The following is a 24,913-nucleotide window of genomic DNA, read 5'->3' on the forward strand; positions in this document are numbered from 1 at the left end:
CACTGGTGTCGCTCATCCTTATATGGCTCCGAGCTCTCTCATGAGAGGACTCGAGAACGGTGTGGCTCGCCGATGACGCTCATTCGTCATCACGCCCGGTCTTGTTCACTCTCTCGCTTGTCAACCTCTCCACAGAAATATTGCACATATTTTTCATCCGCGCTACTACCCGCCCGCAAGGAGTATATTATCTGCCCGCATCCTTGCCCGTGAATTTTATAAATGTCACAATCAACCTGTTTTAACCACTTTTATGTGGGTACCCGACCCGTTGCAGGACTCTAGCCACAATCACCTCTGAGTTTTAGAAAAATTGCCAATGGGATTAGTGAGTGGAATTTGCGTCCCTCTGCATATGGGTATATAAGATGGCGGCTCGCATCCCCTCATACAGGTTTATGCTGAGGAGCCTAGACGGGGTCCCAGCTATTTAGCAGGATGGTTCAGGGTTGTGGCAGAAGGGACATAACAGGTCCAATATTACACTCAGAGCAATAGAATGCCAGGCGCGACGCAAGTGTTTTCTGCTCGTTTCAGCCTGACGCCGTTATCATTTTCACATCTGGCATCACATTGTTTAAATAGAAAAAATGCAGTCGCGCCCATCTCTGAACCCGCACTCTGAAAACAAGGTGTGTTCATGTGCATTGTTGGGGCATTGATATTTTGAGGCAACTGAAAAGACTGCAACATTGACCAACAAAAACCAATAGCACAAAAACAAAAGTCAATAGCACAATATTTTTGTGTTATTTACAGGTAGCGTTTTTAATATGCCCCGGGTGCACAACATATGTACACTTCTTACACATACAGGGATGATAGCAAATAAATAAATAGCAAATTCGCCATGGTGTAAGCGCTTTTAAAGGGAATGGGAGATGAGACTTTGATTGGTTTATTGCACCTAACTCACAAAACACTCATGCCATGACTCATCAAGGGTTTAGGTACAACCCTTTTTCTATCGTTAAACTAGCAAAAGTGGATTTGGACACAGTTTAAGTGCAGATTCGTAACAAAGACATTCCTTATCTATCAGTCTCATTTGACATTATGTTAAACAATTACAAAAGGCGTGCCCCATGAAAAGCACCATAACCACTGAACTGTGTTATGACTGTATGCAGGTAAGCTGTAGTGTTCTCTTTTGGCAACTGCTCCAGTTAAAAGGGTCATTAACTGGATTTTTTGTATTATTTTATTGTTTCATTTGGTGCACTTATAACTATTATTTTTACATCAGATAATTGTCACAATTTAGAAATAAATAGCTAAATTAGCCCTCTAATTTGAGCAGCTTGCCGCTCTGTTTGAAGGGTCCTGTCAGCTGTGAGACTAATTTATCTCCTCTTCAGAAATGTCTTCTGTTGTGATTGGCTGACATCTTTGCATATGAAAAAAGTATTACATGTGGAACCCCTCAAATGCTTTTACTAAGTTTTTACTATTAAATCTGTTGAGATTAAAGGAACACTCCACTTTTATTTAAATAGGCTCACTTTTCCATGTCCCTTAGAGTTAAACAGTTGAGGTTTACCCTTTTTGAATCCATTCAGCCGATCTCTGTATCTGGCGGTAGCACTTTTAGTATAGCTTAGCATACATCATTGAATCATATAGGTCCATTAGCATCAGTGATAAAAAAAAATACCAAAGACTTTCAATATTTTTCCTATTTAAAACTTGACTCTTCTATAGTTACATCGTGTACTAAGACCAACGGAAAATGAAAAGTTTCTATTTTTTTAGACCGTTATAGCTAGGAACTAATTTCTCATTCCGCCGGAGGAACTTTGCAGCCGTCATGAGGGCAGCGGCGAAATCATATTACACAGCGCCTAATAGGCAAACTTTTGTCAACATAAACAGCATGACCGTCTGCTTGCTCAGAGAGCGTGCGTTGTAACCATGGAGACGTTTGTGAGAGACGATTCAGAAGATATTTACTTGGTGCAGATCCCGAACCGTATCTATTTGAACTGGAATAACAGTTACACTGAAGACGAGCTTTTGAAATGTGAAAGAGAAAGTCTGGCTGAACAGACTGGGGCAGAAGGGACAAGGAGAGCAGATTGAAACTGGTGAGTCAGAGAAGAGTCAAAATTCAAGGAAAAATGGTTTCGGTCTGTCGACCTTTTGATTTTAACTAACGTAATATGTGAATGAAATATGCTAAGACTGCTAATTATGAAGACAGAGAGAGTGCACGCTCTCCGTTGTTTCTCTCTGTCACTCAGTTAACATGCGCTCAGTCATCTCACTCATAAATCACAAAAAAAAAAAAGATCAAATAAGGCTTTGACGGGACAAACATTTTTTTGGTGGCCGCCAAATAAGTTTCAATGCATGAGACATGCTCCAAAGCCTTGGAACAGAACGTAACATCACTAACGTAGTATTTTGTACCATAGAAACTGTAGATAAACAATACTAAACATTCTATTAATCAAACTATACACTACCTCACCAGAATGATACAAATAAAACTACTAACGTTATATACTGTATAAACCAAATGGCCGTGCAAAACCCCCACGCTTAGTGATTTAATTCACAGTTTGGCTAAAGACAGCAGCAGTGCTTTTCAATCTGGTTGTTCAAGCTAACAAAAAAAATATATATATTGTTATACTTAAAGCCAAGGGGGTGATACACTTCATCCTGTCTGGCCATATCCTTTAGATGCCGTACCGTGGTAACACTATCCATGTTTTCCAAATAGTCATCTGGTCCCAAATGCTTTGAGCAAACAAGCAGTTTCTTGTTTGAATCTACCGGTGTTTTAATATCTATGGTTCAGAGCAGTCAACCACTGATTCTTTCATTACTTGATTTTCGTTGGTATTCTGTGAAATATGATGGTAGTAGTATACACATTCGACTCACTATTACAGCTCTTTACGACACACAGAACCATATGGTTAATCGCACAGTAAATCCACTACATAATTTGCCGGCTGCAATGACATGACACAAACTTAGTGCCGGTCGTATTGGAAGTTACCTATCTGAGGACTACTTTCAGGCGCTTTGTAATATCATTGCACCGCTGAACCCATGGTACGACCACAAAGTTCCATAATTCTTACGCAGGAATGAGAAAATAGGTCCAATCTATATCGGTATAAAAATCTAAACTTTTAATTTTCCGTTGGGTCTTAGTACACAATGCAACTACAGATTAGTCAAGTTTTAATTAGGAAAAATATTATCTTTGAAAAAAAAGTATTTGGTCATTTTTGAGAGCGATGCTAATGGACTCATATGATTCAATGATGTATGCTAAGCTATGCTAAAACTGCTACCGCCAAATACAGACATCAGCTGAATGGATTCAAAAACGATAAAACTCAACTGTTAAAGGTGAACTATGTAGTATTTTTGCAGTAAAATATCCAAAAACCACTAGGCAGGTGTTATATATTTTGTTCAGTTGAGTACCTTCAATATCCCAGAAGTTTCCAACTATTTGTAAATTGTGAGAAAATTGCTATTTTAACTAAGGACAGGGACGTTTTAACATTGCATTTGAGGGAGTCGCCTATCAATTGCGTCATATATGCGTTACCCTCGGTTTCGGCTTTTATTTCGCAGGAGCGCTTTACTCTTAGCAGTGTGAACAAGTGAACGCACGGAGTAAAGTCATAACATCGTTTTGAACACAGTTAAATGTATCTAATATGATAAACAGAGCTACATTACCTCAAAATCATAACCGAAAGAGCTGATCAGTGCAGGCGACCGGCGACTGTCTCCCGTCCCGTCATAATAAAAGTCCCGGTATTCGCGGGGCGGGTATTTGTTTAACAATCGCTCCAGCGGCCGTGCTCAGGTCCATAACACTCGGTCCTGCTCTGCTTTACACTACAGTAACTTTAATAACCGCATGCATGAACGTGATTTACATTTACATTTACATATAATCATTTAGCAGACGCTTTTATCCAAAGCGACTTACAAAAAAGGGGAGAGTAATAGAAGCAACGGAACAGACAAGGCCAAAAACCTGTAAGAGCTGTAAGAAATCTCAATTAATTAGCACAATACACAACAATTTTTTTTTTTTTTTTAAGACAGACATCTACAACAAAAACTCACGTCCGCAAAGTGCCGAACACTGGATTTTGATAGCTATGATAACAACCCATTAGGACTAAGGCTGTTGCCCCAGCTGTTGTCGTTAATGCAGATTCAGTGGCCCAATGGGTTGGTTTTGTATTCTAGCTAAACGCGCAGCAATAGCCATCTACAACAAAAACTCACGTACGCAATATACAGAACACTGGATTCTGATAGTTATGATAACTATGTAACATACCCACCTGAAGGCACAAATCCGGATGAGAGACGTAGATATGATCCAGGAGTGTGCGCTTTTGGTCGTTGCTGTGGTGATCAGTAAGTGCTATTCTGTATTGGTCAAGTGCAAATGGAAAAGATGTGTCTTAAGATGTTTTTTTAAGAATGGCTACAGACTCGGCAGCACGAATTGAGATTGGCAGGTCATTCTACCAGGTGGGAACGGTCCAGGAAAATGTCCGTGAGAGCGATTTCATGCCTCTTTGGGATGGAACCACGAGGCGCCGCTCGCTCGCAGAACGCACGCTTCTGGAGGGTGTGTAAATCTGAGCAAGTGAATTTAGGTATATTGGTGCAGAGCCAGAGGTTGTTTTGTAGGCGATAACTAGTGCCTTGAATTTGATGTGAGCAGCCATTGGCAACCAGTGCAGTTTGAGGAAGAGAGGCGTAACATGCGCTCTCTTCGGCTCATTAAAGACCACTCTCGCCGCTGCATTCTGGATCAGCTGCAAGGGTTTGATAGTGCATGCTGGAAGCCCAGCCAGAAGAGCATTACAATAATCCAGTCTGGAGAGAACAAGAGCTTGAACCAGGAGTTGTGCAGCATGTTCTGATAGGAAGGGTCTAATCTTTCTAATGTTGTATAAAGCAAATCTGCAGGACCGGGCTGTTGCAGTAATGTGGTCAGTGAAGTTTAACTGGTCATCAATCACAACTCCAAGGTTTCTTGCTGTCCTTGATGGAGTTATGGTCGATGAACCAAGCTGAATGGAGAAATTTTGATGAAGTGCTGGGTTGGTTGAGAAAACAAGTAATTCTGTCTTTGCAAGATTGAGTTTAAGATGATGCTCTTTCATCCAGTCAGAAATGTCTGTCAGACAGGCAGCGATACGAACACTAACTGTAGGATCATCTGGTTGAAATGAGAAGTAGAGTTGAGTGTCATCAGCATAGCAGTGATAGGAGAAGCCGTGTTTCTGAATGACAGAACCTAATGATGACATGTAGATGGAGAAGAGAAGTGGTCCAAGGACTGAGCCCTGTGGAACCCCAGTAGCTAGATGATGTGACTTAGACACTTCACCTCTCCATGACACCCTGTAGGACCTACCAGAGAGGTAAGACCTGAACCACTGGAGAGCAGATCCTGAGATCCCCGTCCTCTTAAGTGTTGACAGGAGGATCTGGTGGTTAACTGTGTCAAAAGCAGCAGACAGATCCAGCAGAATGAGCACTGAGGATTTGGAAGCTGCTTTTGCCAGTCTCAGTGCCTCAGTTACCGAGAGCAAGGCAGTCTCGGTCGAATGGCCGCTTTTGAAGCCGGATTGGTTGTTGTCTAGGAGGTTGTCCCGTTCAAGAAACATAGAGAGTTGATTGAACACAACTCGCTCAAGGGTCTTTGCAATGAAAGGCAGAAGGGATACCGGTCGGTAGTTTTCTAAAAGTGCTGGATTCAGAGAGGGTTTCTTAAGCAGTGGGGTTACCCGAGCCTGCTTAAATGCTGTGGGAAAGGTGCCCGTGTGAAGAGAAGTGTTGACAATGTGAGTGAGTGCAGGAGTGATTGAAGAAGAAATAGCCTGAAGGAGGTGAGTGGGAATAGGATCAAGTGGACAGGTAGTAGGGTGATTGGAAAGGATGAGTTTAGAAATATCTGCCTCGGAGAGTGGAGAGAAGGATGGAAGCGTGTTCGTGTTAGTTGTTGAGATGTGCGTGTCAGTTAGTGATGAGGAGAACTGTTTGCTAATGAGAGCTGTTTTGTTGGTGAAAAATGATGCAAAGTCATCAGCTGTAAGAGTTGATGAAGGAGGGGGAGGAGGTGGACAAAGGAGAGAGGAGAATGTTTTAAAGAGTTGGCGAGAGTCAGAGCAATTGTTGATTTTTTTGTGGTAGTATGTTGTTTTAGCAGTGGAGACATTTGTAGAGAAAGAAGAGAGAAGAGACTGATAAAAGGCAAGGTCAGTATTGTTTTTAGATTTATGCCATTTCCTCTCTGCCGCCCTGAGTCCAGAGCGATGTTCACAGAGAACTTCAGACAGCCAGGGGGCAGATGGGGTGGGGCGAGCTGGTCTGGATGAAAGGGGGCAAAAACTGTCTAAGGAGGATGTTAGAGTGGAGCAAAGAGTGTCGGTCGCACTGTTAGTGTCCAGTGCCGAGAAATGAGCAGGTGGAGGGAGTGACGATGAAACCATAGTGGATAGGCGAGAGGGAGAGAGTGAGCGTAGATTACGCCGAAAGGTAATCTGTGTAGGAGTACGTTTTGTATCAGGAGTCAGTATGAGGTTAAGAGTGATGAGAAAGTGGTCTGAGGTGTGTAATGGAGTAACTAAAGTGTTGTCCGTGGAGCAGTTGCGTGTGTAGACCAGGTCTAATTGGTTACCTGATCTGTGAGTAGCCGTAGTAGATACTAACTTAAGGTCAAATGAAGTCAGTAGAGTGCTGAAGTCTGCAGCTAGGTGTTTATCAAGATGGATGTTGAAGTCACCAAGCAGAATCAGTGGAGTGCCATCCTCAGGGAAGCTAGAAAGTAACACATCCAACTCCTCCACAAAGTTACCGAGGTGACCTGGAGGACGATAGACCACTACCACATGGATTTTAACAGGGTGAGTAATAGTGATTGAGTGCGATTCAAATGAATTGGCCGGTAGAGACGGTAATGGATCAAATTTCCAATCATTTGAGATAAGCAAACCAGTACCCCCACCCCTCCCAATAGGCCGAGGAGTGCGTGAAAAAGTATAATTGCTTGAGAGGGCTGCAGGAGTGGCAGTGTCCTCTGGTTTGATCCAGGTCTCAGTTAGGGCCATGAGGCTAAGCTGAGAATGAGTCCCAATAGATGAAATAAAGTCTGCTTTGTTTACAGCTGACTGGCAATTCCAGAGACCAATTGGAATAAAGAGTAAAGTAGCAGAGGATGTTAGGATATAGCGCAAATTATTAGGATTACGGCGTCTCATGCGTACAGAGCGTGATTTACGAGTGCTAGTAGTTATAGTTGAGATTTGAAAGCACATGGTGAATACAAATCAGAGAAAAGGCCAGATAGGAATTAGAGCCGAACACAAATAATGAAAAGGAAGATGATACTCAAGTGCCTTGCCGGGGTCCTTGCTCGGGCAGAGTTGCACTGGGAAGAGTTGAAGTCTTTACACTCGTCGGTCTTCACACAAGGAGGGCTTCACACTGCCGCTTCCGCTGCCGCGGACTATCACGCTATTTATACTCACTTGAGTATCGTTATTGAAAGCAGCTGGGAACGCCCCCAACAAACTCGCTCCCAACGTGGCAATGACCAAACAAATGCTAACTCAACAAATGCTAACTCCCACACACACAGAGAGAATATACCAAAACTAATAATACACACCTCTGCACTACACAGACACACTTATCCAACAACAAATGAACAAACAATCAAATGAGAAAAGTTACAAACACTTACAGAGTAGTTGTCTATCAGTCAATTGAATTGCTCCTCTCTAGCCAAAATGTTTCAAACACACAAGGCGTTTAATACCTCGCTGGCCACGCCCCCAATTTCTGCCTGAGTCCTATTTTCCACCGGCTGTGATGAGAAGACCAAATCTCCCAAGATGCTGCGCTCACACGTTGCGTCATCAAACTACGATTTGTTTTGAATAGGCGCCCTCTAGTGGACGGAAAGCTCCATAGTGCACCTTTAAACTCTAAAGTACTTGGAAAATGAGCCTATTTTCAAAAAAAGTGGAGTGTTCCTTTAACAAATTGTGAAAATTATATTTAGATCTATTCCCATCACTTGAAAGGTTGCATCATTACAACGCGACTTCTGCACTCTTACAATGCGTTTACTACATATAACAAAACAAACACAATGTAAATACAGTAAGAGCTTTGTTGTGCAGTGTAACAGCATCATTGATTACATAACGAGAGTTTGGTCAAATGTTCAGTTAAAATCAGACTATGTGATTGACAAAATTGTAAAGGGAGTGTTCTTTGTTCGTTTTCTGTATATAATTTAAACACACTTTAAATAATAGATTATTTTTTATTAATAATCACCCTGATTCATAAACACACAGGAGTTTTTCATCAATTAGTTACAGAAATGTATTTCATTATGGTTTTTTTAGCTTGTAATGTGGAATTAAAATGTAATAACTTATTTTTTAGTAAAATGACATTCTCAGTGTTTTGTTGTTGTTGTTGTAATTAATTACTAAATTAACTGTATCAACTATAATACTGATCTGCCCCATTGTCACTATTGAAATGAGCTGATAACATCACTTTTCTCCAGAACGACTGTACAGCTGAATCCATTTTTTTGCAATATTTTCCTGTTTAACACTGTGTAGCTGCTTTGAATCAATTGCCATTGTAAAAACGGTATATAAATAAAGTTGACTTGACTTGTTGTTGTTGTTTTGGATATACAATGGAAGTTATTGAGCTCCAATTTTGGGGTGCACTATCCCTTTAAGAAAGAATGAGACGTACCCTAAAACACACTCCATACCCTCTGCATGTCCAGACTGCTGCCCTCATGTTCCTGAGGGCGAGAGACAAAACCACCCTGATGAGCCATTAATAGTGATTTAACATGCGAGCAGTGATCCAACACAGACGCAGGCGCTATCCCATGCTGTGGAATTTGGACAGACAATCCACTAATATGACGGGGAGCGCTTTGTTATGCCTCTTCAGAAACCATACGCTGTACTTAACCTCATCAAGCACTCAGTCTACATTATCTGCCACAAACGGTACATAAAATGTATGACATATTATATGCGGTTAGTTGCACCAGATGCTAAAACCATTATCTGTTTGATGGAGAATTTCGATTGCCATATTACCGAAGTCTACAAATGCACATGAGCTGTGGCTACCTGACAGCGAAAACCTCCAAAAGATCTGGAGAAGTAAGCAAGCTTTCTGGAGATTCAAACATGCATTAACGTATTGGCTCTTTGTTGCATGTGGGACTGCATACTGATTAAATAATCTGGTTTGTAAATAGAGCCTGTTTTAAATGTGTCCCTGTTTTTCCACGTCTGGATCTTATTGGGATTTGCTGATACCTTTTCCAGGTTTCCCCAGTTTAATATCCCACCACACCTCTCCCTCATGACCCTTTTCATATCCCACAATACCCCGGGCCTTGTATCTCTGTGTGCTTACTCTGAACAGCACCTCTACATTTTAGCAGGGGCTTTGCTGAATAGATTTATAGAAGAATGTTGACAATTGCTCAAAAAGCATCCAGTGCTACCAGAGCTCTCCATCTGTGGCAAAGGCATCCAAATTTCCATCACATATTTGCTGCACTGCTGCTGTGATAAATCTGAAATTTTGGAGTTGGCAAAATAAGCCCAGTATGGCTTGGTCTTATTGTAATGTCTTAAGCATGTTTTCTTGAGGGACCACAGCAGCTCTGATGCTAGTTTGGCCATTGTGTGTCATGGAGATTAGCTGTGGACATGCTGGCTTTTGAAGTGGGGTCAAGGTTGCCAAAGAGCTGAAAATGAGGCGCATCTCTGCTAGACTCATCCGGTAGCATAGCCGCTAAATGAGTGCCGTGCATATTCAGCTCTCCGATGGCCTTTATCACTAATGGACCAGCACAAAGCCTCTCTTGAGCATGAATGCTCAAACCAGATCGGGCTAAATCTAAAACTAATGACCCTCACCTTGAATAAACATCATTCTTATAATGGTGTGGGAACATAATGAAAAAGTACGAATGAAAAAAGGATGAGATGGATATCTTTAACGACTGTCTAGTTCATTAGCATAACACATTACATTTGAGTTAACAATAACATTATTTTGGCTCAAACAGAAACAGATATTTGCATTTATTCGTCTTTAACCAGTTCTTATCCAAAACCAAAAGTTTGATTAAAGATATATTTTATGCGTTTCATTGAAACTAAACCTATTCCAGTTTTCAAATGCAATTCACACCCCATGGAGGGCGAAAGTGAGTGAGAATTTCTTTTTTTTAATTTGAGAAAAAAAAAACCTTTGCAGTCTGTCATTTGTATAATGCATGTAAATGGTAACACATGAGAGTATGAGAACTATGAGAGTAAAACAAACATGCACATACAAATTCATATTAAACCATGTGGCTTATGACGACACACTGATGTGTTAAGACACAAAACAATCGGTTTGTGTGAAAAAAGCTAACAGTATTTATATAATTGTTTGCCTTTAATACACCATGTTCAACAAACTTCAGCGCGCGATCACTTCCGGTAAGTGAGGTCAATGTATACAATCTGGTGTAGTTTAGACAAGCACCGGAAGAAAAAAATATATAAATACTTTTCCCTTTCAGTCGGTCATGTCCGACGCAATTGACTGACGAAATGGGGATCATTTTCAGAGACCAATGAGTGTTCAAAAACGAGCCAATGAATATTGGCATGCGATTCACGCATTCCGCACTCCGCCCCGCAGTGTGGGAATAAATAAGGAAGTGGAATACTGTATCCTTGCTTTCTACTTCGGAGCCGAACATTACTGTCATCAGTGTGTTTCTACAAAGAGTGTTTCTCAGCGAGTGCTCAAGAGAGGATTGTTCTGTCACGGTGTTGGCGAGATGGAACGTTGCAGCTGCGGTCGAGAGTGGACTAAGACATAAAATAGCTGTGTTCACCTTTGAACTGTTGTTAGCCGTGGCCAACTTCCCTGCGTGCCTCAGCACTGATAAGAGTTGACGGTCATGATCATTGTCTAATGTGTTCAGTGTGCATTCAGTGTGCTAAGGCAGCTTTCATGAATGACTGAGAATATGTTATTGATTGCTGCTTCAGGGGACGATCTAGGCTATGATTTCCTGGGCCACCGCAAGTGTTAGGCTCGAGTAGAACCCTCCACCATGTTCCGAATCTTCACGGTTGGACGATTGCTTTCTCGGGACAGCCCATGCTGGTTCTCAGTGCCCCACTCTGCCCCAGTGCCCTTCTTCCGAGAAGTGCATCAGGAAATCACAAAATCGTGGACAGTGTATTACAATGCCTGAAACCAATCCACTAACTCCTCCATCCTCCCTACCCTCGATGATGGCGTGGCGAAGGGGTACATGGAGATCCCCCCAGTGGAGTGGTCTGTGGTGGTGCAGCTTTGTCCCAAGACCGCTACTACTTGGCGGGGTAATCTGCATCTCCCCTCCTGGGCATGCAAGTTCTTATCTGCTCTCACAGGCAAGGCTTACACAGCCTGGGGAGAAGCCGTGTCTTCTCTGCATGCCATGGCACTCCTGCAGTTCTAGCAGGCCAAAGGACTCAAGGAATTGCACAAAGGTAGTTCCAACCCAGGGGTTATGCAGGAACTGCAAACTATGCCCAGCAGTTTTCGGTGGCCTAGAAGCAGACGGAGGCGATAAAAACCTACTGCCCCATTGACCAGCTGCTGCCTCCACCCAGTGTCGCCCGCCATCTCCTCCTTTGGAGTCAGAAGCATCTAAGGTCGCTATGGGCGCATCCCTTGTGCGCTCAGTCAGACAGCCGACAAGATCTCATGACAATCAACACTTCCATGAGAATGGCAACTCCAACCCCAGGTGGTCCAGCTCTTCTGAGTGGCACAGGTAGACCTGCTTGCCTTGCTGGACTTGACCCATTACCGGTTGTACTATTCCCTGGGGGAACCATCAGTACGGATGCACTTGCACACAGCTGCAGCTGGCCCCAGGACATACAACCATTACCGGTTGTACTATTCCCTGGGGGAACCATCAGTACGGATGCACTTGCGCACAGCTGGCCCTGGGACATCCCTCAGTGAACTTTCTAGCACAGACTCTCTACAAAGTCAGGGAGGACAAGGAGCAGGTCTTGTTAGTTGCACCCTACTGGCCCAACCAGATCTGCTTCCCCAACCAGTGAACTTTATACATTGTTTGTTTCCGGCTGTAGAGGCGGTGCAGCAGGGCAACTGGGTAACTGTGAGACGGCATAGTTGTGGAACAAAAAACACTCTTCCATTTCGATTAGAACATCAAACATGTTCTCCCCGCTAAAGGACATACCCACTGAGAATCCTGTTAAAAGTGCCCTATTACACAGAATGTGAAAATAGAGACACCAGCCACCATAGTCACATGGTTACTGGGAGCCAGAGCACCTGACATCAAAGTACATTATAAAGTGCTGGCTAATACTAATTGTAAATTATGCATACATTCTGGCTAAAATTAATTGTAAAAGCACTTATTGTTAATGATATGATCACATATAATAATGTAGATGTGCTGTGGTTGGCCTGGCTAAAACCTGATATATATATATATATATGTGTGTGTGTGTGTGTGTGTGTGTGTGTGTGTGTGTGTGTGTGTGTGTGTGTGTGTGTGTGTTAAAAGTTCATTATTTTCCATAATGTAATGATAAAAATTAAACTTTCATATATTTTAGATTACACCAACTGAAATATTTCAGGTCTTTTATTGTTTTAATACTGATAATTGTGGCATACAGCTCATGAAAACCCAAAATTCCTATCTCAAAAAAGTAGCATAATATATCCGACCAATAAAAGAAAAGTGTTTTTAATACAAAAAAAGTCAACCTTCAAATAATTATGTTCAGTTATGCACTCAATACTTGGTCGGGAATCCTTTTGAGAAATGACTGCTTCAATGCGGCGTGGCATGGAGGCAATCAGCCTGTGGCACTGCTGAGGTGTTATGGAGGCCCAGGATGCTTCGATAGCAACCTTAAGCTCATCCAGAGTGTTGGGTCTTGCATCTCTCAACTTTCTCTTCACAATATCCCACAGATTCCCTATGGGGTTCAGGTCAGGAGAGTTGGCAGGCCAATTGAGCACAGTAATACCATGGTCAGTAAACCGTTTACCAGTGGTTTTGGCACTGTGAGCAGGTGCCAGGTCGTACTGAAAAACGAAATCTTCATCTCCATAAAGCTTTTCAGCAGATGGAAGCATGAAGTGCTCCAAAATCTCCTGATAGCTAGCTGGGAATGACCTTGCCACGGTAAAACACGGTGGACCAAAACCAGCAGCTGACACGGAACCCCAGATCATCACTGACTGTGGCACTTGACACTGGACTTCAGGCATTTTATCATTTCCTTCTCCCCAGTCTACCTCCAGACTCTGGCACCTTGATTTCCGATTGACATGCAAAATTTGCTTTCATCCGAAAAAAAAGTACTTTGGACCACTGAGCAACAGTCCAGTGCTGCTTCTCTGTAACCCAAAGTGGATTGACCTGGGGAATGCGGCACCTGTAGCCCATTTCTTGCACACGCCTGTGCACGGTGGCTCTGGATGTTTCTACTCCAGACTCAGTCCACTGCTTCCGCAGGTCCCCCAAGGTCTGGAATCGGTCCTTCTCCACAATCTTCCTCAGGGTCCGGTGACCTCTTCTCGTTGTGCAGCATTTTTTGCCACACCTTTTCCTTCCCACAGACTTCCCACTGAGGTGCCTTGATACAGCACTCTGGGAACAGCCTATTCGTTCAGAAATTTCTTTCTGTGTCTTACCCTCTCGCTTGAGGGTGTCAATGATGACTTTCTGGACAGGGCAGTCTTACCCATGATTGCGGTTTTGAGTAATGAACCAGGTTGGGAGTTTTTAAAAGCCTCAGGAATCTTTTGCAGGTTTTTAGAGTTAGTTGATTCAGATGATTAGGTTAATAGCTCATTTAGAGAACCTTTTCATGATATGCTAATTGTTTGAGATAGGAATTTTGGGTTTTCATGAGCTGTATGCCAAAATCATCAGTATTAAAACAATAAAAGATCTGAAATATTTCAGTTGGTGTGCAATGAATCTAAAATATATGAAAGTTTAATTTTTATCATTACATTATGGAAAATAATGAACTTTTATCACATATGCTAATTTTTTGAGAAGGACCTATATATATATATATATATATATATATATATATATATATATATATATATATATATATATATATATATATATGCACTGCAAACAGACTATGTGTGAAAAAGGCGATCTATTCATGATCAAACTATTTGTGTTGCAGATCTAAGCAGTTCATAGGAGTCATTTTTTGGACTACTACACAATAATAGAAAGACATTTTCTTGCTATTATCTCATCACATTTGAAGCGCCGCTAATGTAAATCAGGAAACAATTTATATTTTTTGCATTGGAAATTTGGGATACACTAGCTGCCTGCTGGTGTGGCAGACAGGGTGGGAAGGTCTTTCTTAGGGTGGCAGTTGCCGCCCCGCTAGATTCGCCCCTGCCACTATCCTATTATCTTACATTTTCGTTCGACATGTTGAGGTGACGATGCACTGGGTGTCCGCTGTGACTCGGTTTGGGTGTGTGACAATGATGCTCAACATACGCATACTTACCTCAATCAAAAAAAAAAAGATAACACAAAAGAGAATTGTCACGGGGGCCCCCTTGTGTTCGGGGCTCTGGGCTGCAGCCCATGTTGCCCATTAGGTTAACGCAGCCCTGCCCCTCCCGGCACATATCGCCACCGCCCAACTCAGGCCGGGAGCTGTCCAGCATGCAGCCCCTCCACCTCCCCTGGAGAGGAAGTCAGCCACGACCATCTGCGTCCCTGGCCTGTGCATCCATTATGGGGTGGAGCCATTGCAGGGGCGCGCGGTCCGAATAGAGGGTAAATTCCCAGCCCAGGAGATAATATTGCAGGGTGAGGATGGCCCACCTGATGGCTTGACCCACTCCTTCCCCGAGGGGGAATCCTCTACGGGCCTGGAGGGGAACAAAAAGGTTGTAAGAGATACACTGATGGTAGGGGGTCCGTCGACCCCTGGGGACACCATCATGTGATCCTCCACCAGTTGGATGGCCGAGTCCAGCGACGTTGGATGGTGACACTTGACCCATTCCGCCGTCTTCCTGGGCAGACGAGTGATAAACTCCTCCAGTGTCACCAGTTGGATGATGTTCTCGACGTCGCTTCCCTCAGCCGTCAGCCATTTGCGGCAGGAGTCCCGGAGCTTTGGGCCATAACGAAGGGCCAGCCATTTTCCCCTAGCTCCAATGAACAGAACCGTTGGTGATGCTGTTGGGGGCTTCAGCCGACCCGCTGCAATATGGCCCTCTTCAAGTCCTTGAACACCTGGAGGTTCTGGACGGAGTTGTTGGGCCGCGGCCTGAGCCTCCTCCGACAGCAGGGGAATCAGTCGAAGCGGCCATTGATCATGTGCCCACCCACCGATTTCTGTGGTTTTCTCAAAAGGTCTAAGAATACCTCTGGATCGTCTATGGGCCTCATTTTATTCAGGGCCAGGTGGGTGGGCTGGCTGGCTCCGGACTGCGGGAGCCTCTGCCCGAACCTCCCGGTCCATCCAGCTCTGGAACCTCTCGCGGTCCTCTTACTTGGCCTGGACGATCAGCTGGAAGCGAGGGACGAGATGACGTCCGCAAATGGCGTTGAGGACGGTGGAGTTGGCATTGCGGCGATACACTTTCAATAAATCAGTCCATGTGCTCTCCAGAGCTCACTGTAGCTTCTCCCACAGCTTCCGAGTCTCCTGCCAGTCCCTCTCCCTGAATGTGCTCCTTGAGCTGATTTTATGCCATTTCCACGCATTACTGGAACAAGACACAGGTGTTAAGAATTTGAGCTTGATCCACATATGCCACGCTTGTCTCCCAACTCTCTCTCCCGTCACAGACCTCGCTAAACTACGCCCATCCCGGCACAATTACATTACTTTATAGGAGTCCATCATCCCCCAAGATTATTGTTATAAACATGAGCCGCATCTGAAAGGTAAAGTGTTGCTATAATTTATAATAAAATATTAAGTATTACTCAGAAGTTTAGTTTCAAATATAATTCTTTATATACAATTATGTAGTGTAACTGATAAATCCAGTTTGACATTTGTGCTTGCTACTGTATACAGGCCACCAGACCACAAAACAGACTTTCACAAATAATTTGCTGATTTTCTATTAGAGTTAGAACTGGCTACAGATAAAGTACTAATTGTTGGTGTTTTTAATATCCATGTAGACAATGTAAAAGATGCAGTGGGATTGGCATTTAGAGACATTCTAAACTGCCCGGATCCACATTTATCGCTCTAATCATACGTTAGACCTAATTTTGTCACAAATATTGATACAGTTGAAATTCTGTAACAGAGCAATGGGATCTCAGATCATTACCTAGTATCATGTTTACTTAATTGAGCAAAGGCTGCCAAGCAGTCCCCTCGATTCAAATATGGCAGGACTATCACTGGTGTCACTAAAGATTGCTTTGTAAATAATCTTCCTTATCAGTTTCATCTCCTCTGCATCCCAGATAGAATCCACCGTTAGAATCCAGCCCTAGAGGAACTTGATGATGCAACATAAATGATTTACTCTCCTTTCCAGCACTTTAGGCACAGTTGTTCCCCAGCGCTTAAAGAAGATTAACCCCCTGGACCCAGAGGCTAATTTGTGGCCCTGAAGAAGTTTGACATTTGTGTTTTTTTCAGTTGCTTTAAAGTATATTAATGGCTAAAGTCTGATTACACTGTATTCAGCACAACAAGGACACCAAAATATGTGAGCAATGTGTACATAAAAGTTTGTAGTTTTGAGAAAATAATGTTTATTCATATTAAAAAAAAAAAAAAAGTTATATCACTGACCTAAGGCCATCTAACACACTTAAAACATTGTTCACAAGGCTTTTTAGAACTGGATGTTGTTGCCTACAGTTTCTTCAAAACAATGTGAAAACCATTTTGATCACTCGTTAATTTGTTTTTTTTAGTAATTTAACTTTTGTAAGACACATATTGGCTGAATGGCTGTATGCGGGGAGGGTGTGGATCTTCATGATTATTACAGAGATTCACAGCTTGAGGTGTCAACAACTCCTCACTAAATATCAATGAGGAATGTGACAGAGGAAACTATAATGAATGTGAGGAGAGTTAATGATTGAATGTATTTAATTGTATTTGTATGAAACTTATTCACAAAATAATGTTTAATTTAAAAGAATAATGTTTAATCTGACTATCCATTGCCTATTGTCTTTAAAAGTTTGCCTGTTCAAAAGTTTTAGAACTGTATGTTTAAAAAAAGTCCAAAATAGTAAAAACAGTAATATTGTGAAATATTTTTCAGTTTAAAATAAATGTTTTCTATGTAAATAAGTGTAAAGTGTCATTTATTAATGTGATCAAAGCTGAATTTATCATCATTAGTTATCATCATTATCATCAAATCATTCTCATATGAGGATTTTATATATAAGGTCAAGAAACATTTCTTATTATTATTCTAAATGTTGTTGAATGTTGAAAATAGGTGCATATTTTTTTTTCAGGATTATTTGATAAATCAAAGATTTAACCCAGAAGGATTAATCTTAGATAAACGAAAAGTTCAAAAGAAAAACATTTGTCTGAAATAAAACGATTTTGTAACATTATAAATGTCTTTACTGTGTTTTTTGATCTATATAAGGCATCTTTGTTTGCCCTGGCCTGAAGGAGTTTTGGTTTTTTGCCATTGTCGCTTTTCGAATCAAATTATGTTGCATTATATTCCTGTGAACACTGTCAAGCTGCTTTGAAATAATTGGCATTGTAAAAAGTGCTATATAAATAAAGGTTACTTGACTTGACTAGGTTAGTCATTATGTGTAAACTGCCACCTCTCCTTCCATTGAAGGATGTGACTCCACATCTCTCATCTCTTGAGACAGACACGCTTTCCCAGCATTATCCAATAGACACACTGAGTGGGTCTTGCAGTGACTGACCTACTCTTCCTGGAGCCCTGACTTGCCGCTCCAACATAGGGCCAGAGAGCTCAGGCAGAGCGCTAGAAGGGCCAGCGCCATGGTGTGTTGGTAGGATCGACATACGTCGAATGTGACCGATTGAAAGGGAACATCTAGTTTATGTATATAACCCTTATTTACAGAGGGATGGAATGGAGACATACATCCCGTCGCCACAGGTGCTGTGCTTCCGCTGAAGGCCGAATCACTATTTAGTCTCCTCAGCAGAAAAAGCAAGGATGCGTGAACCGCATCCCAATGTTCACTGGCTCGTTTTTAAACACGCAAAGTAGATTGGTCATCCGCAATCCCCAATTTGTCAGTCAGTTTCGACGTACGTCTCTGCTCCCTCCCTCAGGGAACGAGGGTTACATATGTAACTGCCCAGTTTGTTTTCTTGCAGAAACCCATTGTTTCATGTCTTAAGACATCAATGTCATGAACCACAGGGTTTAATATTGATTTGTATCGGCATGTTTTTTTTACTCCCATAGATCTCATACTCATACATACATGCTTTCATCTCATGTTACCATTCACATGCATTATACGACTGACAGACTGCAACAGTTGGAGTTAAAAAAGTTCAAGTTAATTTATGTTCAACTGAAGAAACAAAGTCACCTATAACTTGGATGCCCTGAGGCTAAGCAGATGAACATAACATTTTAATTTTTTGGGGATTAAGGCTGCAAGATATTTATTAAATATACAATTTTGATACTGATCATTCTCCTTTCTAGAGACTGGTTGGAAATCATAATATTAACTATAAGAATATAGTTTTGTTAAAGAAAAATAATTCAAGTTTATACAACAAACATTAAACATTATGGGATGTAGAATATTGTCATGCAGAATATGAATAAGGCATTTATATGTGCTTTATAAGTACTAATAAATATGTAATATCCTAATATGCATGCTAATAAGCAACTAGTTATTAGTGAGAATTGGATCCTAAGCTAAAGTGTTTCCAGGGTCCCTTGCAAGAGGAGCATCATGTTGGGAAAGGTTCTGATATTTAAATGACTTTGCTGAAGAGTAAATCCACAAATAATTTATCAAAATTCCTCATACATGCTTTCATAGTTATGGTCAGTTTATTTTAGCTTTCATGGACTTTCAGTTTGTTTTCACTTGTCACATGTTTCTTTGTTTAGTTTCCCGCCACTCGTCTGTCTCCCTGGTTGCCATCATTGAGTTAATTTAGTTCAGCTGTGTCTATTTAATCATCTCATATGTGTTCACTATTTTCAGTTGTTCCTTCTCCAGTACTCCTTGTCTGGAGAAGGAGTTATGTTATGTTGGAGTAACGAAGGAGCAACATCGTTATGTTAAGTGGGTTGTGCTCATTGCCCGTCAGCCTGTCTTTAGATTATTTGAGATTCAACTACATTCTGAACTGTATCTCCATAACTTTGTATGTGATAAAATTATGAACTGGTAGATGACTTTACTGTCATTCTAAAAACGGGTGAACTTTTTTATTGAATTGAACTGAATCAACACTGAACTGATTCCAACTGAACAATTCTTTTTAAAGCTGCTTTAAAGCAGAATTGAAGTATGTTTGCATCATTGAATGATTCCTGTCTTGGGTCCCTCTAAAGCTGATTTTAAACAGTCTATATTGTATAAAGCACTGTAAATAAACTAAAAGTGACATGATGTGTCTGTGTCAACATCTGAGCACTGATGTTCACAGTGGAGCTTCAGGACTCACTGGCTATGTGTTTACAGTGCTTATAGTATAAAATAACACTGATTACAGCAAAGTTACCTTTTAGACAAATGCATCCTCACCTATATGTATACCACTTAATGCTCCATAGTCCACATCATCTGGTCATAGAGTGAAAGCAGGGTATAGAGAGAAAAAGCAGACAAAAAAGTTCACTCCAATCAAATGATGATGAATGTGAAATGAAGTCAGGGTAACCCTTAATCAAGAAGTGGTGAAAGAAACGGGTAATTTGCAATGTTACTCTTTTTTACGCATGATGTAAACAAAGACAAAAATACTGGCAAATTAGAGTTGGGTTTCTGTTATGTGACTATGTGCTGAAAAGGATGAAAAATTACCTTCCATGTTGTCTGTTCGGTGTCAGCAAGAGAGAGGGAGAGAAAGAGAGAGTTGATCAGAAGTTGCACTCAGAACTAAAAAAATAGTTGTTAGAAAAAAGTTATAAAAATGTATATTGTATATTGAGGAAATACATTTTCATTCTGAGATTACACAGACAGTTATTTGTCAAAGAAATAAGCTGCTCTTAAATATAGCAAAAGGCCTAGCACTTCATCAATCAATCTTACTGTATAATCAGTGAGCATTTGATGTCAGTTTTTACTGCCTAAATTTGTAACATAAGAGTCGCAGGTTTACATGGCACACAGTTAGTTCCCTGGCCAGCTCTAATCTGATCTCATGACTAGATGGTCCAATGAGCATAAGCAGGTTTCAAAATGTATGTATTTATTTATTTAGGTAGTTGTTTTATTTTATATTACTTTATATTCAAATTTTTTTCAGTAAGTTCTGCCCCTAAAAACTGCAATATGGACCAGACCTGCTGCTGGTTTGTTAAAATCTTCAAACTTTAAACTTTTCTCCTTATCTCTAGTCTTTCATTTGCTGGTTTTAGAATGTAAACATTGATAATATAATATAATATAATATAATATAATATAATATAATATAATATAATATAATATAATATAATATAATATAATATAATATAATATAATATAATATAATATAATATAACAATTAGTGATGTCAAATCAATATAATCGCAATTAATCAAATCTAAAATCAAATCAAATCTAAAGTTTTTGTTTACAAAATATGTGTGTGTGCTGTGTATAAATAATCATTATGTATATATACTGTAAATACACACTCATTAATGTATATATACTTTATATATTTATATAATTTATATCACAAATATCTTTTATTCCTAAATATACACATGCACGTGCGTGCATTTATACATAATTATACAAAGTAAAACACATATGTAAACACAAACTTTTAATTTGGATGTGGTTAATCGTGCTTAATCAATTTGGCAGCACTAAATATAATATAACATAATATAAAATAACCAGCAATTGGTCTGTTTCACATTGCAGCTTTTAGGGTTAGTCAGTCAAAGTTCGTACTACATGAGATTATAGGAACATCAACGATCACAAAAAAACAAACAACAACAAAAAACTGCCTATTCCTTTAAAAACTCTAAACACCTCTCCTCATCTCTACTCTTTCATTTGGTGGTTAAAGGATGTAAACATCAAGATGACAAGGGATTTTTGATGGATGTACCATAAATCAAAAAAAGAAAGGAAAATGAAATAATTTTGGAAGAGAACAGAGGTGCTTTTACTTCCCAAAACAGACGAGGTGAGTACCATCAATCCAAAGCTCACAGTATGTGTGTGTCCTCGTCTTTAGAAGCCACAATGCAATGGCAGCCAAGGGTCAAGATATGGACCTTCAGTCCAAATGTCCATCATGCAGTGGCCAGGGTGGATTCTTGGAATAGTAATTGCAATTTTCTGCGACCAGGCTCAACTTGTCCTAACCATGTCCTCACCTGCGGTTCATTGGGGAATGATGTGTTTCATGCTTTTACAGAGCCAATAAAAATGCTGGTGCTGTCTTGAGTTTAACATGTGGCATTTTGGTAACCTTCTGCTCTGACCTAAGCTCTGTGTTTGAGTGTGTTATAGGGGAGGCCGAAAAGTGACCTCGTCGATCATCGCCGTGTGAGGACTCGGAGTCGCAGAGCAGCTGTCACTCTCCTTGCATCCAACCCACAGATGGAGCTTTTATTGGGAAGGCTGTTGCTTTGAACAGACCTACAATGGCTTTTCAAGATGAGATCAAACTGTTCCAGATCCATCTATTGGCTTCTCCCTTTTCCACCCTGCTTTAATTCCCTCAACAATTTATACTGCAACTAAATGAAGACTTTGCACAATGACAACTACATGTTACTATGAGATTTTGAGGTGGACAGCATCATTGAACTGATGAGTTTGTCCGCATTTTGAGTTTTCACTGTTCATCAGTTTGGATGAACTAGCTCAGAAGTAATATTCAGGTATTATCCATTACCTGCATTATTAATTTCTTGATGTCATACTTGTTTATAAATCCAAGCTGTAATAACAAATGCAGCGTATTATAAAATAGTAATAGATTCCGGAAGTTTGTCTGTGCAAATTCTAGTAAGGAAAGATGCTTTCATTTGGATTAAATTAATGGAAAAATCATATTTGTATTATATATTCATATTTATCATATTGATTCATATAATCAAGGCCATAACCATGTCGTAGATGTCTAAAGATAAGATGTCTAACCATGTCTAAAGATTCCAGTTCTATTGTAGTTATAAAGTAAATATTTGTTTCAAATAATATTTTTTTTAACACACATTCTTATTTTCTTCTGCCTAATATGTGAAAATGCAAAATGTTTCTTGTCATGCCAAATTCCGTTATGATATACATAAATAATGTCATATTTTCAATTCAAAATGGTGAAATTTAATTAAAAAAGGTAAAGTATTTTTTTTTAAATCATAAAACAGTTGTCAAATATTAAATGGTTAGCTACTTACATTGTTTTATATAACGGCCGTACGTGAGTCTAGTTCCGGTGGAAGAGTGTCTTCTGACCTGACGCATGACGTAGATTTAGGTAAGAGTAGACACCTCTCGTGGTTCAAACAAATAGAGCCTAGTAACAAAGCTTTGTGTTATCTCAAGCTCTTCTTATCTTATATCAAAATCCTTGGTGTAGGCTTCTAATTGATGACCATCGTTTTGTTTTGCTCTATTTTCTGACAAATGTAAAAGGGAAGTGTCAACTGTGTAATTACAAATGTAACTACAGAAATTAATTACAGACGCAATTACATGAAGGTATTTTTAAAATGTAAGTACAATTTTAATTAAAATGTTAGTACATAGTAGTTAAGGCCAACTAATATAAAGTTGGTCCAATATTTTTTATTATTTAAAATTTTTCAATATTTTTTTCAGAAAACAAATCATTGTAAAATAATACTAAATATTACAAGAAAACTTAAAGAAATGCTATGAGTTGACAATAGTTTATATATATATAATATATAGTTTATATTATATATAACTATTATATATATATTATAATATATTTTATTTATTTATTTATTTATTTATTTATTTATTTATTTATTTATTTATTCATTTATTTATTTATTTATTTATTTATTTATTTATTTATTTATTTATTTATTTATTTTCTTGGCCCTGTAAACAGTGGCAAAAATATTACCCTAATAAATGGGACACCACTACACTCTAAAAAATAATTCAGTGGCTTAGTAAATATCACAGTAATAATTAACTTTATTAACTTAATAAAATCTCTCAATATCATTTACTTGATGGTTTTAGTTAAACATACCAAAATAATTGACTAAAAATCCAACAGTTAATTTTGTCTAAAATTTATAGTTATATTTAAGTTTTTTTCACTAAAATAATTTAGTATTCAAATAACCAATTAATTATTTTAAATATACTTAATACATTTGTGAAATTTATTTCAAAATATTTGAGAATGGAGAATTAAACAGATCTGTTTCAAGAACCACAAATATTACTTAATTAAAATTAAGATTATTAATATTTAACACACACTGAAGAAATTGAGTAAATTTACTCGATTAAAACAATGCACCCCTCCCCCACCCTCTGACGTGACGACAGCTCGACGGTTGAGTGAGTGCGGATATTTGAATTCTCCTCAGTCACCCGAGCAGTTTCTTCTTCTCAGCATCGCAGAATTGGGGCATTTCCTCTGTTAAATTCAGGTTTTTTTTTTTTTTTTTTTTTTTTTTTTTTTTTATCGAAATAATCATTACTGTGCTTAAAGGCATTTTATTTAATTCAAAACAACATACAGGGACAGTGTGAGTCACCTCTAAGTTAACGTGTGGCGTTGGTCTTTGAAACGCCTGCTGTGTTGCTCAAAACACACAACTTTTATTCATAAAGATAATGAATTTGGATGATAAAATCTTATTAAAACTGGGCACTGTTTGTTTATTGTCAGGTTATGGAGTCTGGCGCCTCGCAGCATCTTTCAGCTACGAATGAAACGCAGGACAGCGGTCTCAAGTTCAAAGTCCACCCGCAGACCGCTAACGTTAGTCCATCTCAGGCTCGAGAAACAGCGCTGATACGGTGGAAATGGCATAACAGACCGGTTGATTACACTTGAATTACTTTTAAATGTTTAATTTTTACTTCTAAAATGTTTGTTACATGAGTTTAAATGTTGTAAAATAATTGTTATTCTTTACATGTCAAAACAGTAATATATGCTGTAACGTTATTGCTGTACTCGTCAACAATAAAGGCCATGTCATGTATAAGTGTGTTTGTGTGGACTGTGGAGTATTTTACAAAGGTTTAGAGGAAATTAAAGTTATATTATACAAGTTAGTAATACTTATAAATAAAAGCTGTTCATATTAGTCATAAATATTGGTTTTTCAATGCTTTTTACCCAATTTTTTCTACTTAATTGAATTTGTTAATGTAACAAATGCAGTTACTCAGATCTACTTAATTTTTTTACTTACATTTACTCAGTTCTTATGGTGTCTATAATTGATTTCACTGCTTTAAAATTTACTCAATTTTTTTTGTGTAAAAATGTTTCACCAAAAAAATTGAGTAAATCATAGTATACGTTTTTAGAGTGTATTACACCATTACACGTCCTCATACCCTGTTTAGTGCCCTTTAACATTTAACCAGTATAAACAGCAGTGA

At 39.5% G+C, this 24,913-nt stretch overlaps 1 protein-coding gene across 1 annotated transcript in view; it reads right to left on the bottom strand.

The window, feature by feature from the left end:
* Nucleotides 1–24,913, bottom strand: part of mpp7b (MAGUK p55 scaffold protein 7b) — a 124,148-nt gene that overhangs the window by 52,577 nt on the left and 46,658 nt on the right. The window contains exons 13-14 of the mRNA XM_067453388.1: nt 20,159–20,170; nt 19,880–19,918 (exon numbers count right to left, since the gene is read on the bottom strand). Coding sequence (XP_067309489.1) covers nt 19,880–19,918; nt 20,159–20,170 — 51 coding nt within the window. The remainder of the gene's footprint in view (nt 1–19,879; nt 19,919–20,158; nt 20,171–24,913) is intronic.

The sequence above is a fragment of the Pseudorasbora parva genome, chromosome 9 (assembly GCF_024679245.1).
Source record: "Pseudorasbora parva isolate DD20220531a chromosome 9, ASM2467924v1, whole genome shotgun sequence".
NCBI classification, from domain to species: Eukaryota; Metazoa; Chordata; class Actinopteri; order Cypriniformes; family Gobionidae; genus Pseudorasbora; species Pseudorasbora parva.